Source organism: Apodemus sylvaticus, chromosome 3 (assembly GCF_947179515.1).
Source record: "Apodemus sylvaticus chromosome 3, mApoSyl1.1, whole genome shotgun sequence".
Lineage (NCBI taxonomy): Eukaryota > Metazoa > Chordata > Mammalia > Rodentia > Muridae > Apodemus > Apodemus sylvaticus.
Genome location: NC_067474.1, coordinates 155,256,725 through 155,277,402, shown reverse-complemented (window position 1 = coordinate 155,277,402; position 20,678 = coordinate 155,256,725). Strand labels below are relative to the sequence as shown.

The window sequence follows — 20,678 nt, the reverse complement described above, 5'->3', positions numbered from 1 at the left end:
CTTTTTTGGAGACAGGCTTGTCTCAAACTCCCAGTCCTCGTCTCAGTTACAGGCATAAGCTACCATACCTAGTGTCTTTCTTGTACGTAACAGTTATTGAGATCTGTTGTTGATCCACACACCACAGGCTTCACCCACGGGAAGGATTCAGTGGCTGTGGCGCAGTTGTCATCTTTATTACACCCACTCATTGTGTGTACCCCGGTAGTCATCCACTGGCTTCCTTACACCCAGCCAGTCTGCTCTCTGTCTCCATGTTTATCTGCTCTGGGCATTTCATGGCAGTGAACTTACTTAATGCATTGTGTGGGCTCTTGTGTGAAGACTGAGGTTCTACAATAGGCTAGAACCTGGGGTAAAGAATTTCCTATTCTTCAGATCTTCCATCCTGTGAAACAGTTGTGTCCACTTCCCATGACCATGTGTATCTGGGATGCACAGATGAGCTGTAAATTTAAAGAGGTATGAAAACCCTCCTCCGACTTGGCACACAGTGCTTAGTCATGTAGAATTTGACAGGAAGTATTTATGCTATTCACTGATAGATATGGTATTCTTCATCCCAAGTGCCAGGACTTTTCAAGAGAGCCTATCGGGGGCTAATCATTGCAGATCTGGGGAGTCTAGACTATGTATGCATACTCTTGTGTGTGCCTGGTACCAGTGGAGCTCGGAGGAGTATGTCAGAACCACTGGGACTAGAATCAGGAATGGTGTGAGCCACCATGTTGATGCGGGACTAGCACCCAGGTCCAAGAGCAAGTGCTCTTAACAACAGCTGAGGTGTCTCTCTAGCCGTAGGATATCCCTTAAGAATCAGGGCCTGTAAGATGGCTCAGGGTAAGGGTGCTGCCTGTGCCACCTCTCAGCTACTGCCCCAGCCCCTGCCTGCATCCCACTGGGCTCCCTGCCATGGTGATAATGTATGAGATTTCTGACACTATAAGCACACCTTGAATTAAATGTTTTATAAGAGTTGACTTGGCCATAGTGTCTTTTCACAGTAATAGAACAGTGACTAAGACAAGGAGTATGCTCCGGGACACATGCCCACACTACATCAGACACATCCACATAGAATAGTAAATACATCCCTCCCTCCCTCCCTCCCTCCCTCCCTCCTTTCTTTCATTTTTGAGACACGGTTTCTTTTTCTTTTTTCTTTTTGTGTGGGGGGGGTTGGTTTCTTTTGGGGGGGGGTTCAAGAAAGGGTTTCTCTGTGTAGCCCTGGCTGTCCTGGAACTCATTTTGTAGACCAGGCTGGCCTCGAACTCAGAAATCTGCCTGCCTCTGCCTCCCAAGTGCTGGGATTAAAGGCATGTACCACCACCACCGAGTGAGACAGTTTCTTTATGTAGCTCTAGCTGTCCTAGAATTCACAATGTAGACTGGGCTCAGCCTTACAGAGATCCATCCTGCTTCCTGAAAGATAGGATTAAAAGCCTGCACAACCATTCCTAGCTCAATAAAACCTTTTTTTTTTCTTTTGAGGAACCATATCTAGAATTAGGCAGTTGCAGTTACTGGGACAATTGACAAATTTTTTGTTTGTTTGAGATAGTCTCATCCCCAAGGTAGCTAAAAATTTACTTTGTAGCCAATTACCTTGAACTTCTAATCCTCCTGTCTCCATCTCCTGAGATACTTGTGCACCATGTGTATGTCTAATGTTTATGGGGGTCAGAAGAGGTTATAGGATGCCCTTAGAAATGGGTTCAAAACCATCTTATACAGGTCGTTTTGAACCACCATGTGGGTACTGGGAATTGAATCCTGGTCCTCTGCAAGAGCAGCCAGTGTCTCAACCTCTGAGCTGTCTCTCCAATGTACCCTTCCCCTCTCATAGTCTTTCCTGTCTCGGAAGAGCAGGGGGAGCAGCATGATGTCTGTAGTTTCCGCTTGCTGTGGGTCTGTGAGAGCTGAGTGTGTGCTTTGTTTCCTCCCTACTTGTTGTATGGCAAACCTCACTCAGGTAAACTTGATCTCAACAGACTTACCCCGGATTGACTTCAGTAGCATAGCTGTGCCTGGCACGTCAAACCCCCAACAGCGCCAGCCGCCCAGAACACAGGCTCAGCACTCATCTCCTGGGGAAATAGCATCGTCTCCTCAAGGCTTAGACAACCCAGCCCTGCTGCGGGACATGCTGCTGGCCAACCCGCACGAGTTGTCCTTGCTGAAGGAGCGGAACCCACCGTTGGCAGAAGCTCTGCTCAGTGGAGATCTCGGTAAGCTCACCCACTGTGCAGGTGCGTCAGGTCATCAGGCCAACCTGAGGGGAGGTAGCTACAGCAGAGCAAATGTGCAAGACCTAGGCAGCTGTCTCCATTGAGAGGTGAATTAACACATCTCAAAGACTGGGTTAGTTGGCAATAATGTTTGTATTTAATTGAGATCATATTGATCCTGGGGAGTGGTCCTTTAGATCACTAGGGCCTCTGTGCCCAGCTTCTTATTTAAATTTCTTGATTTTTTTTCTTTCTTTCTTCCTTTCTTTTTTCCTTTTTTTTTGGGGGGGGGGAGGTGTTGGGAGCAGCACTTGGGAGGCAGAGGCAGGCGGATTTCTGAGTTCCAGGACAGCCAGGGCTACACCGAGAAACCCTGTCTCGAAAAAACAACAAAACAAAACAAAAAAAGAAGGTGTAGCACTAAATATGCCCCCTCCCCCAATTTTTGTAGAGAAATTCACTAGGGTCTTGGTGGAGCAGCAGCAGGATCGAGCCCGGAGAGAACAAGAACGGATTCGTCTGTTTTCTGCTGACCCCTTTGATCTCGAGGCTCAGGCAAAGATAGAAGAAGATATAAGGTAAGATACATCGATCTACTGAGCAAGCTCACAGCATCCGGGCCCTCAGGCTCTAGCTGGACAGCTGCTTGAAGCAGCTCCCTGTCTCCACGCTGAGGTGATGACCTCAGTCTTTTCAGGTAACTCTGCTTCACTGTCCCCTCTTTTTGATCCAATATTTCAAAAATACTCAATGGCTTCCTACTCTCAGGTTTTGTGAACTCTTCTGATTAGCAGACAAACAGCTTGTCCTAGGCCGGATGGAGGAGAAACCCCATCTGCTGAAGTCAGTAGACTGGCTCCGACAGCTGATTTCAATCCTGATTAAAGCAGAGCTTGAAGGTGATTGGATTAGAGAGCTCTGCACAAGTGGCGTCTGGTAGTCCAGAGTCTGTCTTCTTTCTGCTCTCCTTTGCTGTCTCGGTTGGTGGATAAGCTCTTTGCCTGGCCCATTTCCAACGCTGAGCCTCTGATGCAGAGGTTCTCTGCTGGGGCTGTATTAAAAGCATGCAGTGCGCCTTTAAAACTGCAGATGCTTGAGTCTTCTCTCTAGTCTGTGAGTCAGGATCTTCCCGAGTGGAGCCCAGGCAAGTGTAGTGGTGCTGACACAGACAGTGGTGCTGACGGAGTGCTGGCCGCATTGCTAGTCATAAGCAAGATGCTGTCTGAATAAAATGGCATCTGCTCCCCAACCCCAAGTCAGGTTTAGTTGCTGTTTGTAAAAACTGTAACTAAAAGGAACAAGTTTTCTGTAATGCGGAGTAGGGCGGGAACTTTGCCTGTAGTTACCTGATTTGCTTGCTTTCCTGTACTCACAGGCTGACCCCACATTCGCTTCCGTTGGGAACCTTGTCATTCACGCCTGCTAGACTAGTCCTTTATTTATTTATTTATTTATTTATTTATTTATTTATTTATTTATTTTGTTTTTTGTTTTTTTTTGAGTCAGGGTTTCTCTGTGTGTAGTCCTGGCTGTCCTGGAACTCACTCTGTAGACCAGGCTGGCCTCGAAATCCACCTGCCTCTGCCTCCCAAGTGCTGGGATTACAGGCGTGCGCCACCACTGCCCGGCAGACTAGTCCTTTATTAACAGCTGCGTCTCTGACCTCTGACTATACTCAGAATTGAAGAAATACAAATTGTATGCTAGAACTAATTGAACGCCCTAAGCTCTTCACTCCTGTCTGTTCTCATTACTTGCATCAAGTTGTGGTGCTTCCCCCACGCTTACATAGATAGTGAGGCTGGTGTTCTGTCACTGAGTCACAGCCCCAGCTCTGCTTTCACATTTTGAGACAGGATCTCACTAAGTTGCCAAGCTGGCCTTGAACTCAGTTTCCTGCTTTTTCCTCCACACCAGCTGGTACTGCAGGCCCTAATCAGACATTTTTGATTGTTTGTGGCCATAACTTAGCTGAGTCTGCCCAGAGAAATACACCTCTTGTTGTCACCATGTCACCTTGCCGCTGTAAGGGAGCCTGCCATTGATCTGAAACATAGCTGCATTTATCCTGGGAAAGGTTAAGAAGAGGCTATAGACTTCATAGACAACTCTACAAGTGGAGTGGAGCGTCTCCACGCAGGGCCTATCCTACAAGGCCGCAGTAAAGGAAACCGGGAAGTGTGAGGAAAGAAGACCTCTCTGTACCCGAGCTGAGCGGACACGGCGGTGGGTCTGGGCTGCCCTGAAGCCCTGCTTGCTTTCTTGCTTGCTTGCTTGGCCCATTGGATTTATTCTTATTTTGAGATGGGGTCTCACTGTGTAGCCCTGGTTAGCCTGCAACTCAGAGATCCACCTACCTGTGAGTGTGTGTCACGTGAGTGTTGGTAGCCTGTAGTATTACCTGGAGCTGGATCCCAGGCAGTGTAAACTGCCTGGCGTGGATGCTGGGAACCAAACTCAGGTGCTCTAGGAAACAATAAGTCATCTTTCCAACCCAAGGAATGTAGTCAAATCTACAGTTAAAACATTTTTACCACATTTATTTGTTGGTGTGTGTGTGTGTGTGTGTGTGTGTGTGGTGTATGCACGTGCAGTAACATGTGTGTGACAGTCAGAAGACAATTTGCTGGAGTTGGATCTCTCCTTTTTCTTTGTGGAACCTGGGGCTGGCAGGGGCTTTGCAGGGTCGCATGTTATGATTTATAATGATAGCAAATTGCACTTGCGAAGGATCAACAAAATGATGATGGTTGGGGGTCAGCACACATAAGGAACTTTAGCAGGAAATTGAAACTGCCCCTTTAAACTCCTTTAAACTTCAGCTGCCTCTGGCTCTTAAGGTTAGGATTATGAAGGGCACCATCCAGCAATGCATTGTTTAAAAGATACTAGCTGAGTTCCGGCTCATTCCTTTAATTCCAGAACTTAGGAGGTAGAGGCAGGCAGATCTCATGAGTTTGAGGCTAGTGTGGTATTCAGAGCAAGTTCCAGGACAGCCAGAGCTACACAAAGAAACCCTATTTCAACCGAAAAATGCAAACCAAAACAGCAACAACAACAAAAATCCAAAAATAAAGGAGCTTTCTTGCAGGGTATAGTGGCATATAGTATAAAATCCCAACAATGGAGCGGCTGAGATGAGAGGGTCACAAGTTCAAGTACAGCCTGAGCAGTGATAACCTGTCCCGAGTAGTAGTTGTGGAATTTCAATATTTGGTACCACGCAAAGGGCTGTGGCCATGTTTTCTAGGAGTTTTTCCATTTCTCAGCTTTTAAAGGAGAATAATTGTACTTGAGGATGATTTTTATGCTGTCTTCTCCAGACCTGTGTCTCATTGTCTGCTGCGGAGTCACCTATTCACCTATGGGAACATAGAATCCATTTCCATTCTGTGACTGCTGTTCCAGTTAGGACAAAACCCATTTACAAATATGTTCCTGCTGTTCTTTCCTGGAAACGGGGCTTTCAGTGTCCTGCTCTGGCTTGTCACAGGCAGCAGAACATCGAGGAGAACATGACAATAGCTATGGAGGAGGCCCCGGAGAGCTTCGGCCAGGTCGCCATGCTCTACATCAACTGCAGAGTGAACGGGCATCCTGTGAAGGCCTTCGTCGACTCAGGTGACTGAGACACTGAGGCCCTGGGCTGGGCTTGCCGGGCTGCAGGTTATTCTCATTTTTCAGTCTGTGTGTTGGGGACAGAGTCCGTTTCCCAGTCGTTTCTTATCCGGGATTGCATTTGAGTATCTCTGTCTCTTCTAGTGTTACTAGTGGTCAGGGTGTTTTCAGTTCTTGGCCACTTAACCAAAGAACTGAAAATAGAGACTTAAACAGGAGACACTGCGATTAGGTTGGGTGGGAGTAAGCACTGCTCTTACAGAGGGGTGGGTTCAATTCCCAGCACCCACATCACACAGCTGACACTTCTTAGTGCCAGCTCCAGGGAATGTGTCACCCTCCTGGCTTGTGTGTACACCTGCACTCACATTGCATCCTCCTCCCTACATGTAAATGTAATTAATAAGTAAGATCGTTTAAAATAATAAAGTAAAAAGGTAGGCAGTGAGCCAAATGTAGACCAGTCAGAACTCGGGACCCTAGCTATTGTTGGAGGCTGCTGTATGTGAGGCTCGAGAAGGCTTGTTCACTAAGAGGATAGTCTGTGCACGTCTTTATTTTGGCTCACAACAGTCTAACCTTAATCTCAGGGGATTTGATGCTCTCTTCTGGCTTTGGTGGACACCAGGCTCACATGTGCTGCCCAGCCATACATGCAAGCAAAACACATAACATTGAAAAAGAAAGAAGGAAAGAACAGGCAAGGAGTGTGGTTAGCCACTTGAGCTTCAGGTTCCTCCTGTGCTAACCGGCCCCTAGTTTCAAATATCTATGCCCACAGAGCCCAGAAGGGGGCGTCGGAATCCCTTGAGCGCTGGGAGTCCTGCCTCTGTTCTACTCAAGAGCAGCAAGTGCTCTGAATGCTGAGCCCTCCAGCCCCACATCTGCTATTATTTCTTTCTTTTTTTTAAGATTTACTTGTTTGTGTAACAGTATTCCATCTGCATGTATGCCTGCATGGTGAAAATCGGCTCCGATCCCATTAGAGGTGGTTGTGAGCCACCATGTCAGTGCTGGGAATTGAATTCAGTCCTTTGGAAGAGCCATCTCTCCAGCCCCCAGTTCTGCTTTTTAAATCCTTGAGTGTCAGTGCTTTAAGGAAGTGTGGCTGAGTGGTTATGCTCATGCTTCTGGCTATCTCTGAGGCTGTGAGTAGCTGGGTGTTGGGAACCTAACATCACGGTCTCAAGATACAAACTGAACGTGTATGTGCTCAAGTGTTTGTGGATGTGCTGTAGACATGTATTATGCTTGAGCACATGTTTAGTTTGTGTCTGAGACGATGACATTCTCAGAAGTAAACGTGCCCATTAGTCTGTTTAAACATGTCTACCAAGAGGCGAGAAACGGGTGACACCATGGGTAAGGACACTTGCTGCTGCTGTTCTAGAGAATCAGAGTTCTGTTCCCAACACCCATGGTAAGCAGCTCACGACTGTCTGTAACGGTAGCTGCAGAGCTCCAGTGTCCTCTTCCGGCTTCTGCAGACACTTGAATGTATTTAGCATGCATCACACACACACACACACACACACACACACACACACACACACACACACAAATACAAATAAGTCTTCTGCTTTTTTTTTTTTAAGGATCTATTTATTCATTTTGTGTGTATGAGTACACTGCTGCTCTCTTCAGACACACCAGAAGACGACATACGATTCCATTACAGATGGATCCCATGTGGGTGCTGGGAATTGAACTCAGGTCCTCTGGAAGAGCAGTCAGTGCTCTTAACGTCTGAGCCATCTCTCCAGCCCAAGTCATTGTTATCTTCCTCCTCCTCCTTTTCCACCTCCTCTTCTTCTTTTTTTTTTTTTTTTTTTTTGGTTTTTTGTTTGTTTGTTTGTTTGTTTGTTTGTTTTGGTTTTTTGGATTTGTTTTTTTTTTTCGAGACAGGGTTTTATTTATTATATGTAAGTACACTGAGGCTGTCTTCAGACACACCAGAAGAGGGCATCAGATCTCATTACAGATAGTTGTAAGTCACCATTTGGCTGCTGGGATTTGAACTCAGGACCTTTGGAAGAGCAGTCAGTGCTTTTAACCACTGAGCCATCCCTCCTGCCCCTAAGTCTTCCCATTTATTTATTTATTTATTTATTTATTTATTTATTTATTTATTTATTTATTTTATTTTTTTTTTTTCCGAGACAGGGTTTCTCTGCATAGCCCTGGCTGTCCTGGAACTCACTCTGTAGATGTGCTGGGATTAAAGGCGTGCGCCACCACTCCCTGGCTCCAAGTCTTTTTTAAAAGTTATTTATCTAGTGTGATGTAGCTTTGGGCTAAGTGCTTCCGTTTGGGAGCTTAAGGATATAAATGTGAGAGACTGACAGATGACTCTTACTGTACACCAAGCACCAAGCTAGGTGCTTAGTGCATCTTACTGCATTGTGGGTAAGGACACGAAGGCCTTGAGAAGTCAAGTCTCTGTGGAAGCACAGCGTTGGTGGATGGAGGACTTATGATCCAGCCTCAGCTATGCTTAATGCCAAAGAATCCTTAGTCACTGAGCAAAAGGCTTTGCACTTTCGGTGGGTGTGGTGGGTGTGGAGATCACATTCTCAAGGCTGGGCTACACAGGCGCATGTTCAGAAGTGGCCACTAGACGGCTCCCTAGGCAGAATATGTGTGGCTGTGAGCTAAGCCAGTGGTCAGTTTGTGGAGACAAGATGAACAGAATTGCCTTCCAGATTTCCTAGACTCCTTCTGGGACTTTTGAATTTTAGCTTCCTCATAGGAGTTTTGATCATGCATGTTGGTCAGGGTGGAACCCAGGGCCTTGCCTGCTAGGCCGACACCACCACCATTGTGTGATGCCTTAGTCATTCCCTTATTATGCCCAAGATCTGCCAGTGCCCATAAGGTGCGGGTGCCCACAATGCAGTGAATTCAAACAACAGGATTGGTTGGCGAGTCTCAAGCCAGGCTTAAGCACAGGTGAACATCAGAAAGTGGGATTAGGGAAAGAATCCTTTCTAGGAGGCCAGAGGGAATAGGTACGCCTTCCCCCCACCTGGGAGTGCTGTCTAGATGTGATAAGACTGTAAGCGTGGAATGGGGTGTGGGCGCTATTGCTAGAGAGGGCCTGGCTTTGATCTAGTACTCTGTAAATTAAGCTTGATGGCACAGAACTTAATCCCAGCACGGTGGGGGGGGGGCGGGAGGCAGGAGAATCAGAAATGTAAGGTCATTCACATCCTTCAGTAAGTTTGAAGCTAGCCTGGGCCCTCAGACCCTGTCAGAAAAAGAGATGGGAATGTAAGGTTAAAGATGAATGGTCCACAATGGGCCTGAGTCCCGCTGGGCCACTGTGACTTGTCTCACACAAAGTGGGAGCCTTTGAGGGTTCTAGAGCAGGTAAAGAAATGATTTGAAGGTGATGGTTGGGGATTAGTGCAGGCAGAGGCTGAGCTGGAAGAACTCCGAGTGGCACACTTGCTTTAAATTACACATGCATGGCTCAGGTTGAGAGCCGGAAAAGAACCCACTTAGGAGGGGAGAGGGGCCAGACAGTGAAGACAGCAAGAGTCAGCACTGCACAGGGCTCGCCACAGGTACAAAGTGGTGAGAAGTGAGGCTGGAAGGAGCTGAGGCTAGACAGAGAGCCCAGGATGGCCGATACACCAGGCAGAAGGTGCTCCAGGGCTAGGGGTGGCCTGGTTGGCCGCATGCTTATCCCGCATGCACGAAGCCTGAGTCTGATACCCAGCACTGCATAAAACTTGACAAGAGCGTGATGGAGCACGTCTGATCCCAGCACCTAAGGAGGGAGAAATGAGAATCCAGAGCTATAGAGTGAATTCTAGGCTTGAGCTGCAGTGAGACCTTGTGGCTAAAAGAAACCGTTGTACATGCCCTAAGCGATCAGAGGAAGAGGACTCGCTTGTAGTTCATTTCTCAATGGGGGGAAGGAAAGGACATTGAGATTTGTGTTTGTTTGTTTGTTTTTTGTGCTCGGAGGTGGGGGTGTTATTTGTTATATGAGACTGGGTCTCGTGTGTAGCTGTAGATGGCCTAGAGTTGTATAGAATAGGCTAGCCTCAAACTCATAGAAATCTTCCTGCCTCTGTCTCCTGGGATTAAAGGTATATGCCATCATGTCGGACTGTTTTCTAAAGTGGTCCTGGTCCTTGTCCATGTTAGGTTAGGTAAGTGGTCTACCACTGAGCTATCCTGTCACAACACTTACACTCCTTTAATCCTGGGATTCTGAGGGAGGATCACGTGATCAAGACTACTTTGGACTAGACAGGGAGTGAGAACATAACTCAACAGACAAAAAGATGGCATGTTCTGAGTGTGAGGTGCTGCTGCATAACGTGACATTTCTGTCTAAACACCTTGGGATTTTAGAAGGTTGCCTCCAGAGAAGCATGTTTTCTATTGGTTAAGTTTTTCAGTATCCTTTAGCTGCACACTCTTTTCTCAGTCATATTTCTGTACTTTGTTAGATTCTGGTGTGAACACGAAGAGTGAATTTAAGTATCAGGTGTCTGCTGCACATCTCTAATCCCCAACCCTGAAGTGGACACAGGAGGACAGCAGGAGCTTTATACAGTGAACAAGGGAAGCGAGGCTGGGTGATGGCGCGCAGCTTGTGTTTTACAGCCTGACACTTCTCTCTCCCTCCAGGGGCCCAGATGACTATCATGAGCCAGGCCTGTGCAGAAAGGTGTAACATAATGAGACTGGTGGACCGTCGCTGGGCCGGCATTGCGAAAGGAGTAGGCACCCAGAAGATTATTGGAAGGGTGCATCTAGGTGAGTAGGTTACTGCTTTTTTAAATAGGGATCCTGTAGGTAGTAAATTTTACAGTTCTTTCACAGTCCCTCTGATTGGCATGGCATACACATGAGAACAAGTGGGCCAGTCAGAAGACATCTTTGGGAATTGGTGCTGGCCCTTCCACAATCCCGGGACTTGACTCGGGTTGCCAGGTTTTTGTGGCAAGCAGTTTACCTGCTGAGACACCTTGCTGACTCTGGAGTGTGGCTTCTTTCCCTCTAACTTGGCTTGGTCAAAGGTCATTTCCCTCACAGTGTTAGGCACTGCATTTTGATCTCCCAGTGGTCATTGTAGCTGTGGAGATGCTTGGTGTTGTCAGGCTCTGTGGCCCTCTCCTCTCAGCTCCCTGTTAGGCGGTTCCCATGGGCCTGAGGATGGTTCTCCTCATTTCTTGTACTCAAGTGTTGGTGGACTTTTTCGTCTGGAAAAGCACCCTTCAGTTCCATGATAGAAACCAGTGCCTTAGCACATGCTAAGCACACGCTAAACACACAGGATCAGCCAGGGTCCTCTGGCCCTGTGATGTGCTCTAATGTGAGTCAGTCAAAACAGTCTCATGTGCTAGGTTTATCCTCTGCATTAAGTCTCGTTCGTGTGTGTGTGTGTGTGTGTGTGTGTGTGCGCCTCAAGGAGAGAGGGGGGGCAAGATATTGGTGGATCCTCAGTATGGATATTTTCTAGAAATAAAAGACCTTTCTACACTGTAGAGATATATCAGGTATATTTATTTCCATAGTAATTTTAGATCCCATCAAGTAGGCTGTAAGATTAACTTCACAGACCCTTTATTGCATGAACTGGTAAGACATAGTAAGGGTAGTTTCCAACCACAGACTATATGTATTGTAGGGACCCAACTCAAAATGTCAGACTTAATTATGGGTGTGTGGGGGGGGGGGGGGGAGGGTTCTTGCTACTTTTGTTTGTTGTAACTCAACTTTGTGGTTTTGTACCACATTCTGAGGATTCTGAGGATCCACCAATATCTTGTCCCCCTCTCCTTGAGACAGAAACACAGACAGACAGACACACACACACACACACACACACACACACACACACACGACTCAATGTGGAGGATAAACCTAGCACAGGAGAATATTTTGACTGAATCACATTAGAGTCCATCTTTTTAAAGTAAATCTTTTTAAAGATCTATTTGTTATATTTTATATATATGTGTGGGTGCATATATATATATATATATATATATATATATATATATATATGCGTGTATGTTTTGTTTTTGTTTCTTGGTACTAGTTGTGTCTGATTCCCTTGTAGTTCAGAAGAGGACATTGGATCCTCTGTAATTAGAATTGTGGATGGTAGTGACCCTCCATTTAGGTGCTAGGCCCTAATCTGGGTCCTCTGAAGAGCAACCAGCGTTTAAAAGTTGGACACCCATGCAGGTCTCACTTAACTGCCTTTTCTAGCTATCATCACCAAGCAGGTGTCTGCATTCTATGGAAATGCCTGTGGAAATCTTAGAGCAAGAGAGGTTTGAGGTGTTCTGGTATACCCACAGGGAGAGGACAGTTGTGCAGATTACAGCCCGCATGTGGGTTGGAAGGTGGTTGGTGGAATCGGCAGTGTTTGCTGTGCAAGTGAGAATAGACCGGCATATCTTGGGGCCCAGTAAGCCATGCAGCCCAGCTAAAGTGGTGGGGCCCTAGCTCTGTAGATGCTGTCTCACAGACTACAGTAGAGGGCTGTAGAGGGAAAGACACTTAAACCGACCCCCAGCCTCCACAGATGTGTCCACATGTGCACACAGTACTTGCGCTGCTCTTCCAGACAGAACTTCAGCTGGACGTGGTGTCATACACACCCGTAGGCCACACATTTGATGGGTAGAGGCTAGACAATTAGGAGTCCAACGTTGGCCAGCCTGGGTGGGACTGCATGAGAGTTATTAAAAAAGCAGTCAACCACGGAAGTGACAGTCAGACCAGAAACGGAAAGATTGAAATTTGCTTCTGTTTTGATTGATTTTTTTTCTTTGTTCCAGACAGGATTTTTTTTTTTTTTTTAAGTAGCTAGCCCTGGACCTTGTTATCTAACTCAGGCTGACCTTGAACTCAGCTACTTGATGCCTAACAAAATTAAAGAATTTGCCAAGCCCAGGCTGTGATGGCACATGCCTGTAATCCCAGCACTCTGGGAGGCAGAGGCAAGCGGATTTCTGAGTCCAAGGACAGCCTGGTCTATAGAGTGAGTTCCAGGACAGCCAGGGCTATACAGAGAAACCCTGCTCGAAAAAACCAAATCCAACCCCCCCATCACCCCCCCCCCCCCAAAAAAGAAATTTGCCTTGAGAACTGGGCCTGGTGACTCACACCTTTAATCTCAGCACTTGGGAAATGGAAGCAGGGGAATCCCAGTGCTAGAGGCCAGCCAGGACTACACAGAGAAGCCCTGTGTTTAGAAAAAAGATGTTTAAATAAATAAATAAATAAATGAATGAATAAATAAATGAATAAATAAATGAATAAATAAAATTAAAAAAAGAAAAAAGTTTGCTTTGAGCACATGAGGTTATGTAAGAACAAAACAGACAGTAATGTTTGCTAAAAATATGTATAACACTAAAATGATGAAAGCAGAAACTAAGATAGTCGGAAGAGACTGATGAGAGGAGTATAGGAAACAGCACTGTGGGATTTCTTTTTTTTTTAATTTATTTTATTTTTATGTATGTGTATGTCTCTAAGTGTATGTCATGTGTGTGCACGTGCCCTTAGAGGCTAACTTGAGTTACAGGCAGTTGTGAACTGCCTGACGTGGGTCCTAAGAACTGTTCTCAGATCCTTTGAAGAGCAGCAAACAATTTTTTAAAGGTTTATTTATTCATCTATTTTATGCTTCTTTATGCTCTTGTCTTTATGTACATCAGAAAAGGATATCAGGTCATAGATGGCTGTACGCTACCAAGTGACTGCTGGGAATTGAATTTACAACCCTGGAAGAACTGTCACGTGCTCTTAACCACTGAGCTGTCCCTCATCACTCTTTGGGAACTGAGCACGTGGTTGTTTTGTGTGTTTTATATTGCACATGTATTTCACACTCTGCACCGCCCAGTCTGGTAGACTTTTTATAAGCATATAAAAAGTAATTGGTGACTACTAGAGAGTTAACTTCATTGCTACCATTACCTTTTTTTTTTTAAGATTTATTTCTTTTATGTATTTATTTATGAGTACACTGTAGCAGTGCTCTTAACCACAGAGCCGTTTCTCTCCAGTCTGCTACCATCTTCTAATCCTCATTATGTTTGCCCTTTTCATCTGCTGAGTGTGGGTCCTGATGGTGTAGCAGCAGCTCTATCCTGTCCACTTGATTAGCTTTTCAGCCTGTTCAGTTGTTCTGCCTTCCCAGGTTGCCTGAGTCCCAGAAGCCCAGGCACAGCTCATCCTGGGCTTGTGAAGCCAACGTCAGTAATATCTTCTCTTTGTGCTTTAGCTCAGGTTCAGATTGAAGGCGATTTTCTGGCATGTTCTTTCTCGATTCTGGAAGAACAGCCTATGGACATGCTTCTGGGTCTGGACATGCTTAAACGGCATCAGGTAATTAAGAGCTCTGCGTGCGTGCGTGTCTGTGTGTGTGTGTGTCTGCACAACAAAGACTTTACCAAGCAAAAGCGCATCCCAGCACTCTCCAGCCTGTACTTTTGCTTTGTGTTTTGTATTGGTGTTACGTAGCCCAGGCTGGCCTGGAGGTCACAGTGTAAAGCAGATTCCCTAGAACTTGCCGTGTATTCTTCCCTCTGCCTCTTGCCCTGGGATAACAGGCGTGCACCATCGTCCTGAGCACTGCACTGTTGCTGGGTCTCTAGGAGTCACAGCAGTTCTGTCGGTGACATGTATTGACAAACCAAAAACCGTGGGAATGACCTTGATCGATTCTCTCATCATAGAGAGTTGAAACAATTTGTCATTACAAATAGAGTCTGCCAGTTGGGTATGGTGTCACATGCATTAATCCGAGCATTTGGAACAGAGAGGTGTCAGGCATCTGTGAGGCCAACCAGAGTCACACAGTGAGGGTACGCCTCAGAACAACACAGCCAGAGTCACACAGTGAGACCCCACCTCAAAACGACACAGCCAGAGTCACACAATGAGACCCCTACCTCAGGACAACACAGCCAGAGTCACACAATGAGACCCCACCTCAAAATAACCGAGTCATTCGGTAAGACCTCGCCTCAAAACAACACAACCAGAGTCACATAGACCCCTCTTCAAAACAACGCAAGGTGAGCTTTGGAGGTACATGCCTTTAATCCAGCAGTTGGGAGGGAGAGGCAAACAGATCTTTGATTTCGAAGCCAGCCTGGTGTGTACAGTGAGTTCCAGGACAGCCTGGGCTACACAGAGAATCTCTTTCTCAAAAACAAATAAAAAACCAACAGTACAAATCTCTTTGTAAAACCTCTAGGGATAAGTTAAATCTTCTCTGTTTTGACATTATTAGTAGTAGTTTTATTATTTGATTTAATTTTTAAAGAATTGGATTTATTTTTATGTGTATTTTGTTTGTGAGAATGTCTGGGTACCACATGCATGCCTGGTGCCCTTCAAGGTAAAGAGAGCGTTGGGTCCCTGGACTTGGTTCAGATGGTTAGGAGCCACCACGTGGGTGCTGCAAGAACAAGTTACTGAAAATGGTTTTTTTTTTTCTCACATAACATATCCCCTGATTATGGCTCCCCTTTCTCTGCCCCTCCCAGGCCTTCCCATCACCCCTCCCAGCCAGATCCACCTTTCTGTCTCTCAGTAGAAAACAAACAGGCTTCCAAGGGATTATGATATGCTAAGATAAAACAAGAATGGAAAAACAGATGAAGCACAAGGAACAGAGATCACTGGTTTGCACACTCAGGAATCCTATAAAATTGAACTCAGAACCATAATATATATGCAAAGGACCTGGCACGGACCGGGGCAGGCCCTGTGCTGGTCTCGAGTTCCTGTGAGCTGCCCCCCCTGTCCTCGTTGCCTCTGGCGCGTCTCTCTCTTTTTTTTTTTTTTTTTTTTCTTTCGAGGCAGGGTTTCTCTGTGTAACCCTGACTGTCCTGGAACTCACTTTGTAGACCAGGCTGGCCTCGAACTCAGAAATCCGCCTGCCTCTGCCTCCAGAGTGCTGGGATTACAGGCATGTGCCACCACCACCCGGTTTGGCTCTTCTACTCTTTTTGCCTCCTCTTCCTCAGGGTTCCTTGATTCTGAGGGAAGAATGGACACTTCCTGTTGCAGAGCTGGGCAGGAGGACCTAACGGCTCAGCCATCTCGGGCCCAGCACTTGTATCAAGTAGTACAGTTTTTAGATTCTGAGTTAAAGTCAGGAGGGTTTTTGGTTGGTTGGTTGGTTGGTTGGTTGGTTGGTTGGTTGGTTGGTTGGTTGGTTTTGTAGATTTCTACCACATCCTTTTCTTAGATGTTGATTAAATGGTAGTGAGAAGGAACCCTGAGCTTTCAAGCTGAAAAATGAAACTGCTTTGTTCACACAGGGAGACTTTTCTGACAGGACAATAATTTGTGATATTTGTATTCCTCATTCCTGAAGTCTGCTGTGCTCGTGGCAGAGCTTAGGTAGTGTCTGCTGAGGAATAAAATTGCACCGAGTTCAGCCCGAGTCAGGCCTTCCTGCCCCTGTGCTGTGGATGGGAGTCAGAGGAGCGCTCACCTGGTGTGAGGAAGGCCCCTAAAAACAAAGTGTCTTGAAAAGCAATGCATAGTCCATTGATGTGGCCTTGTAATTAGAAGGGATGAGTGTGTTTGTGTGAATGAAACCTGCGTTATTAGTTTGTCATTGTCTTGCTGTCGTTTAACACGCGTGGGTATTTTCTGACTTTACAGACATAACATCATAGGCGCAGCAGGTAGCAAACTAGACCCCATCTCAGAAGAAAATCAAAGAGGGCCTGGGAGGTGGCTGGCCAGGTGAGGCCTGCCTGCTGCCCTGGGCTGTGGTGGCATCTGTAGTCTTAGCACTCCTAGCCCAACGTAGGACATGGAGACAGAGTTGCTCAGAAACTCATGGTCGCCGGGCAGTGGTGGCACACGCCTGTAATCCCAGCACTCTGGGAGGCAGAGGCAGGCAGATTTCTGAGTTCGAGACCAGCCTGGTCTACAGAGTGAGTTCCAGGACAGCCAGGGCTATACAGAGAAACTCTGTCTCAAAAAAAGCAAAAGAAAAGAAAAGAAAAAGAAACTCATGGTCAGCTGACTCGGAATACATAACAGCTGAACCAGCAGACCAAAGAGAGACAAGAGTCCGAGGTCCGAAATCAACCTCTCTCTAAAATCAGAACGAGCCTAGGGAGACAGGCGGGGAGAGAGCAGTGGAAGGCTGTCCTAGGATCCGAGCCTGTGGCCAGCCTGGATTACATAGCAAGACTGCGTCCAAAGCAGGAGTGTGACATTGATGGTTTCAGTGTGTGGTGAGAATATGTCTGTTTGTATGTTTAAACCATCTCTTTTCCTAGTAGTTTTCTTTATTTGTTGAATGTGGAACCAAGAATTTATTTCTCTGTAGGATGCTTCATCTGCTCTTGTTCTTTTTTATCCCCCCTCCCCCCCACTTCTAAAGTGTTCTATTGACTTGAAGAAAAATGTTCTGGTGATTGGCACCACGGGCTCACAGACCACCTTCCTTCCCGAGGGGGAGCTACCAGAGTGCGCTCGCTTGGCCTATGGAACCGGGCGAGAGGACATTCGCCCAGAGGAAATCGCAGATCGAGAATTAGCAGAAGCCATTCAAAAATCAGCTGAGGATGCAGGTATTGAACTGTCTGAGTAGAGCTGTGTGCTTAGTGAAGTAAAGGCCGTTGTAGTTGATCTGCAGCCTCACTGGTCAGCAGGAGGGCTGGGTCGGCACTGTCTGCTCACCGCCTCCTTCCATCTCTCACTCCTACTGTACAGGAAATGCAGCTCAATAGTGGAGTGCTTGCTAACACACACACAGAGGAAGCACTGGCGTAGTCTCCAGCACGCTGACTGGGTGTGCTACTGCACACCTGGAGTGCCAGCACTCGGACAAGATAATCAGAATGCAGGGCTAGCTTGGAATATTTGAGACTCTGTCTCAAAAAGGAGAGAGGGTGGGCAGGGCTTTGCATCGCCGAGGCTCAGGGTGAAGGCACTGGCCACAGACGCCTAGAGACCAGGGCCTGTGTAGGAGCGGAAGGACAGTACCGACCCTCTGACCTAGGCTTGTCCACTCATGCACACCGACATGATAAAACTCTGAAGGACTCGTATCAGAACAGATCAAGAAGGTATAGTGGCACACATCTGTGAAGCGGCCTCTGGGACAGGGGCAGGAAGAGCCTGAGCTCAGACCCAGCCTAGGCTGCATATGGAGTTCCAGGCTGGTGTGGACTCTGTAGACACACCCTGTCCAAAAGGGAAAGGAAGAAAGGGAGCCTGGGATGGCGGCATACACCATAATACCAGCACTCCAGAGGCCAGTGATCCCTGTGACTGGAGGCCAGGCTGCTCTACATAGAAATTCCAGGGCACTCCGGCTACACTGTGAGACCTTGTTTCTAAAAAACAGAATAAGAGGAACAAGAGCCCAGTGCTATACTCAGGAATAGGTTGTCACTTGCTTAGACGCTTCTAAAACATCCTGATTTGTCCATAAAGAAAACTACCATAAGTACAAGCTTTTAAGACCAGCAGTGCTTCCCTGGAAATGTGCTTCATTTTCTCAGCCTGTTTATTGATTTGAAGGAAGGCATTGTTACTGTGACTCCATAGTAAAAATGTTACTGGAAGTGATGCCGCAGAGAAGAACCCGTGATGAGGGTAATTTGATACTAATCACATACAGTATTTGTGTTTCCTGAGGTAGGGAACCTCTGAGAGCAGGCTCCTTAACACAGAAGTCTGAAGACAGTAGTCTTCTGAGATAAATAAATCAGCTTTACTGAACTCCCGTCTATTACAGAACAGTGAATCTGAGGTGCATTTTCTACCAACTCAAAAAGCATTAACTTTGAAGTGAGTTCTCATGAAGCCTTGCGCCAGGATTATTCATCAGTGTGACAGTCTTACACTTTGCTCTTTCTGGTAAAGTGTCTTCAAGTACAAGCTCATGGGATAGCTTTCTCCTCAAGGCAAAAGATGATATATCTTAATAGCAAACTGCAAGGTCTTGTACGCTTCCTGGAGAAGCCACTGGCATGGCGCCCTGAAACTCTGGAGTGTGGTCAAGTAGCTGCTGGGCCTTGCATCAGCTGGTCACGTTGCACGTTGTGTAATCTGGAGTTTCGTTTGCAACTGACGTTAAAAGGAGCGTTTTGAATTAGCAGCAATCTTTTTAATCTTCTCAAAAGGTCGGCTACAGGAAGCTCATTCACCTTAGCCTGTAGATGGTGATTTGGCTGCTTAGAAGGAATGCTGACATTTTGAGATATCTCCCCCACTCCCCATAGCCGTGGCCGACGGCAGCAGTGTTACTAACCCAGTAACAGCTTCCCTCCTTTCACACAGTTTAAATAAAGTACAGGTGCTGAAGTAGAATCTGGACTGGCCAGTTTTCCCAGGGAACCTTTGCTAGTGACGTGTGGGATCTGTGCTGGTCCGTGTACCATTTAAACAGTCTGATTCTGCAACAGTAGTGTTTATTATTTGAGAGCTGATTGCTTAGGATTATGAAAATTACACAACTCTGGATATAATATCAAAGTATTTTCAAAAAATATTTCTTTGGCTAATTAGGGTATCTTCACCCTTTGTATTTGTCTATAATCAGTAGTAGCACTCTCAGAACTTGTCTATTGACTGGATAACTATGAAGAAGGCACCATATGGAACTTAAACTTGGCTTTTTTCTTCAGAAATTGAATCTTTAGCTGGGTGGTAGTGAGGCACACCTTGAATCCCAGCATTCATTCAACAGAGGTGGGCGGGTCTCTTAGTTCAAGGACAGCCTGGTCTACAGAGTGAGTTCCAGGACAGCCAGGGCTGCACAGAGAAACCCTGTCTCGGAAAACAAAACCAAAGAAGAAAGAAAGGAAGGAAATAAATGAGTCTTGAGCTTGGGTTGGCACCTGTCTATAAGCCATACCCTCAGAATGTCACGTTCTAGGCCATAGCAAGACCTTGTCTCCAAAAAAAAAAAAAACCAAAAAACAATACTGAGGAGTTTGGAAGCCACTGTTCTTGTCCACTAGGCTGGGCAGAATGAGCGACCTTGAATAGCTCCTTGGTGGCATATTTGCCTCCAATATCTGTGCAGAACTATAGAATAATTCTTTCCAAGTCCAGAAACCTTGCTGTTTATATTTGGAGAGAATTGAAGCACCAGAAAGTCTTTGGGATGCCCACGCCACGCCACGCCACACTGTGGAAACTCCTGGTTTTACAGATGGGAAGGAGCAAGGATTACAGCCCTGCATGCTGTGTGGTTTTGCATTGTTAACCCACATTTGCTTGTCTGTTTCCTAATCCAAACAGAGCGTCAGAAGCCATGATGCATGTGTGTGTGTGTGCCGCAGCTGGAGTGGGCCCAGACCAGGTATTTACAGACACCACGTTAACCTTCTGTCCACTTGTCATCTGTGCTCTGAAAATCTGTCTGCGATCATTCTGGAAACTCAAGACTTTGTACTGTTTCACCTGGTTACAGCTAGGCTATGTGTACATTTATATGTGTGTTGCCGTTTGCACACACAGGCACACATTCTTGTTTAAGAGTTGATTGGTTATGGGAACAGTCCAGGGAAAGTCTCAGTAAAAAGTGTTCATCATACCTACTACCTCTGAGAGTTGAAATACCGAAGGAAAGAAGAGAAGACTGAGTGGAGACTCTTGGTGTCACAGCAGGTTGCTGTAGATAACCGAGTTTTTTAACCTTTTTTTTTTTTTAAAGCTGGAAGTCCTCATATGTTTGAAGTTTATAAAAGGGTAGTTTTCGTTTTATTGAGCAGAAATGGAAAGTTGTACCAAATGGCTTCCCCAGAATCCTAGTTAATGACAGTGCAGTGGGCACATGCTTGCCACTTGGTTCTTCAGACAGCG

The 20,678-nt window shown here is 46.3% G+C and overlaps 1 protein-coding gene across 3 annotated transcripts in view; it reads left to right on the top strand.

Annotated features, from left to right (window-relative positions):
• The window catches only part of LOC127681572 (protein DDI1 homolog 2), a 43,491-nt gene that overhangs the window by 12,557 nt on the left and 10,256 nt on the right, over window positions 1–20,678 (top strand). The window contains exons 3-9 of one of the 3 annotated variants that reach the window (XM_052177955.1): window positions 1,992–2,228; window positions 2,680–2,806; window positions 5,722–5,849; window positions 10,491–10,619; window positions 14,110–14,213; window positions 17,242–17,431; window positions 20,115–20,175. In XM_052177955.1, the coding sequence (XP_052033915.1) occupies window positions 1,992–2,228; window positions 2,680–2,806; window positions 5,722–5,849; window positions 10,491–10,619; window positions 14,110–14,213; window positions 17,242–17,431; window positions 20,115–20,131 (932 nt within the window). In that variant the 3' untranslated portion in view covers window positions 20,132–20,175. Of the gene's footprint in view, window positions 1–1,991; window positions 2,229–2,679; window positions 2,807–5,721; window positions 5,850–10,490; window positions 10,620–14,109; window positions 14,214–17,241; window positions 17,432–20,114; window positions 20,176–20,678 lie in introns of those variants that run through there. The other 2 variants (XM_052177953.1, XM_052177954.1) reach the window with 2 other exon arrangements.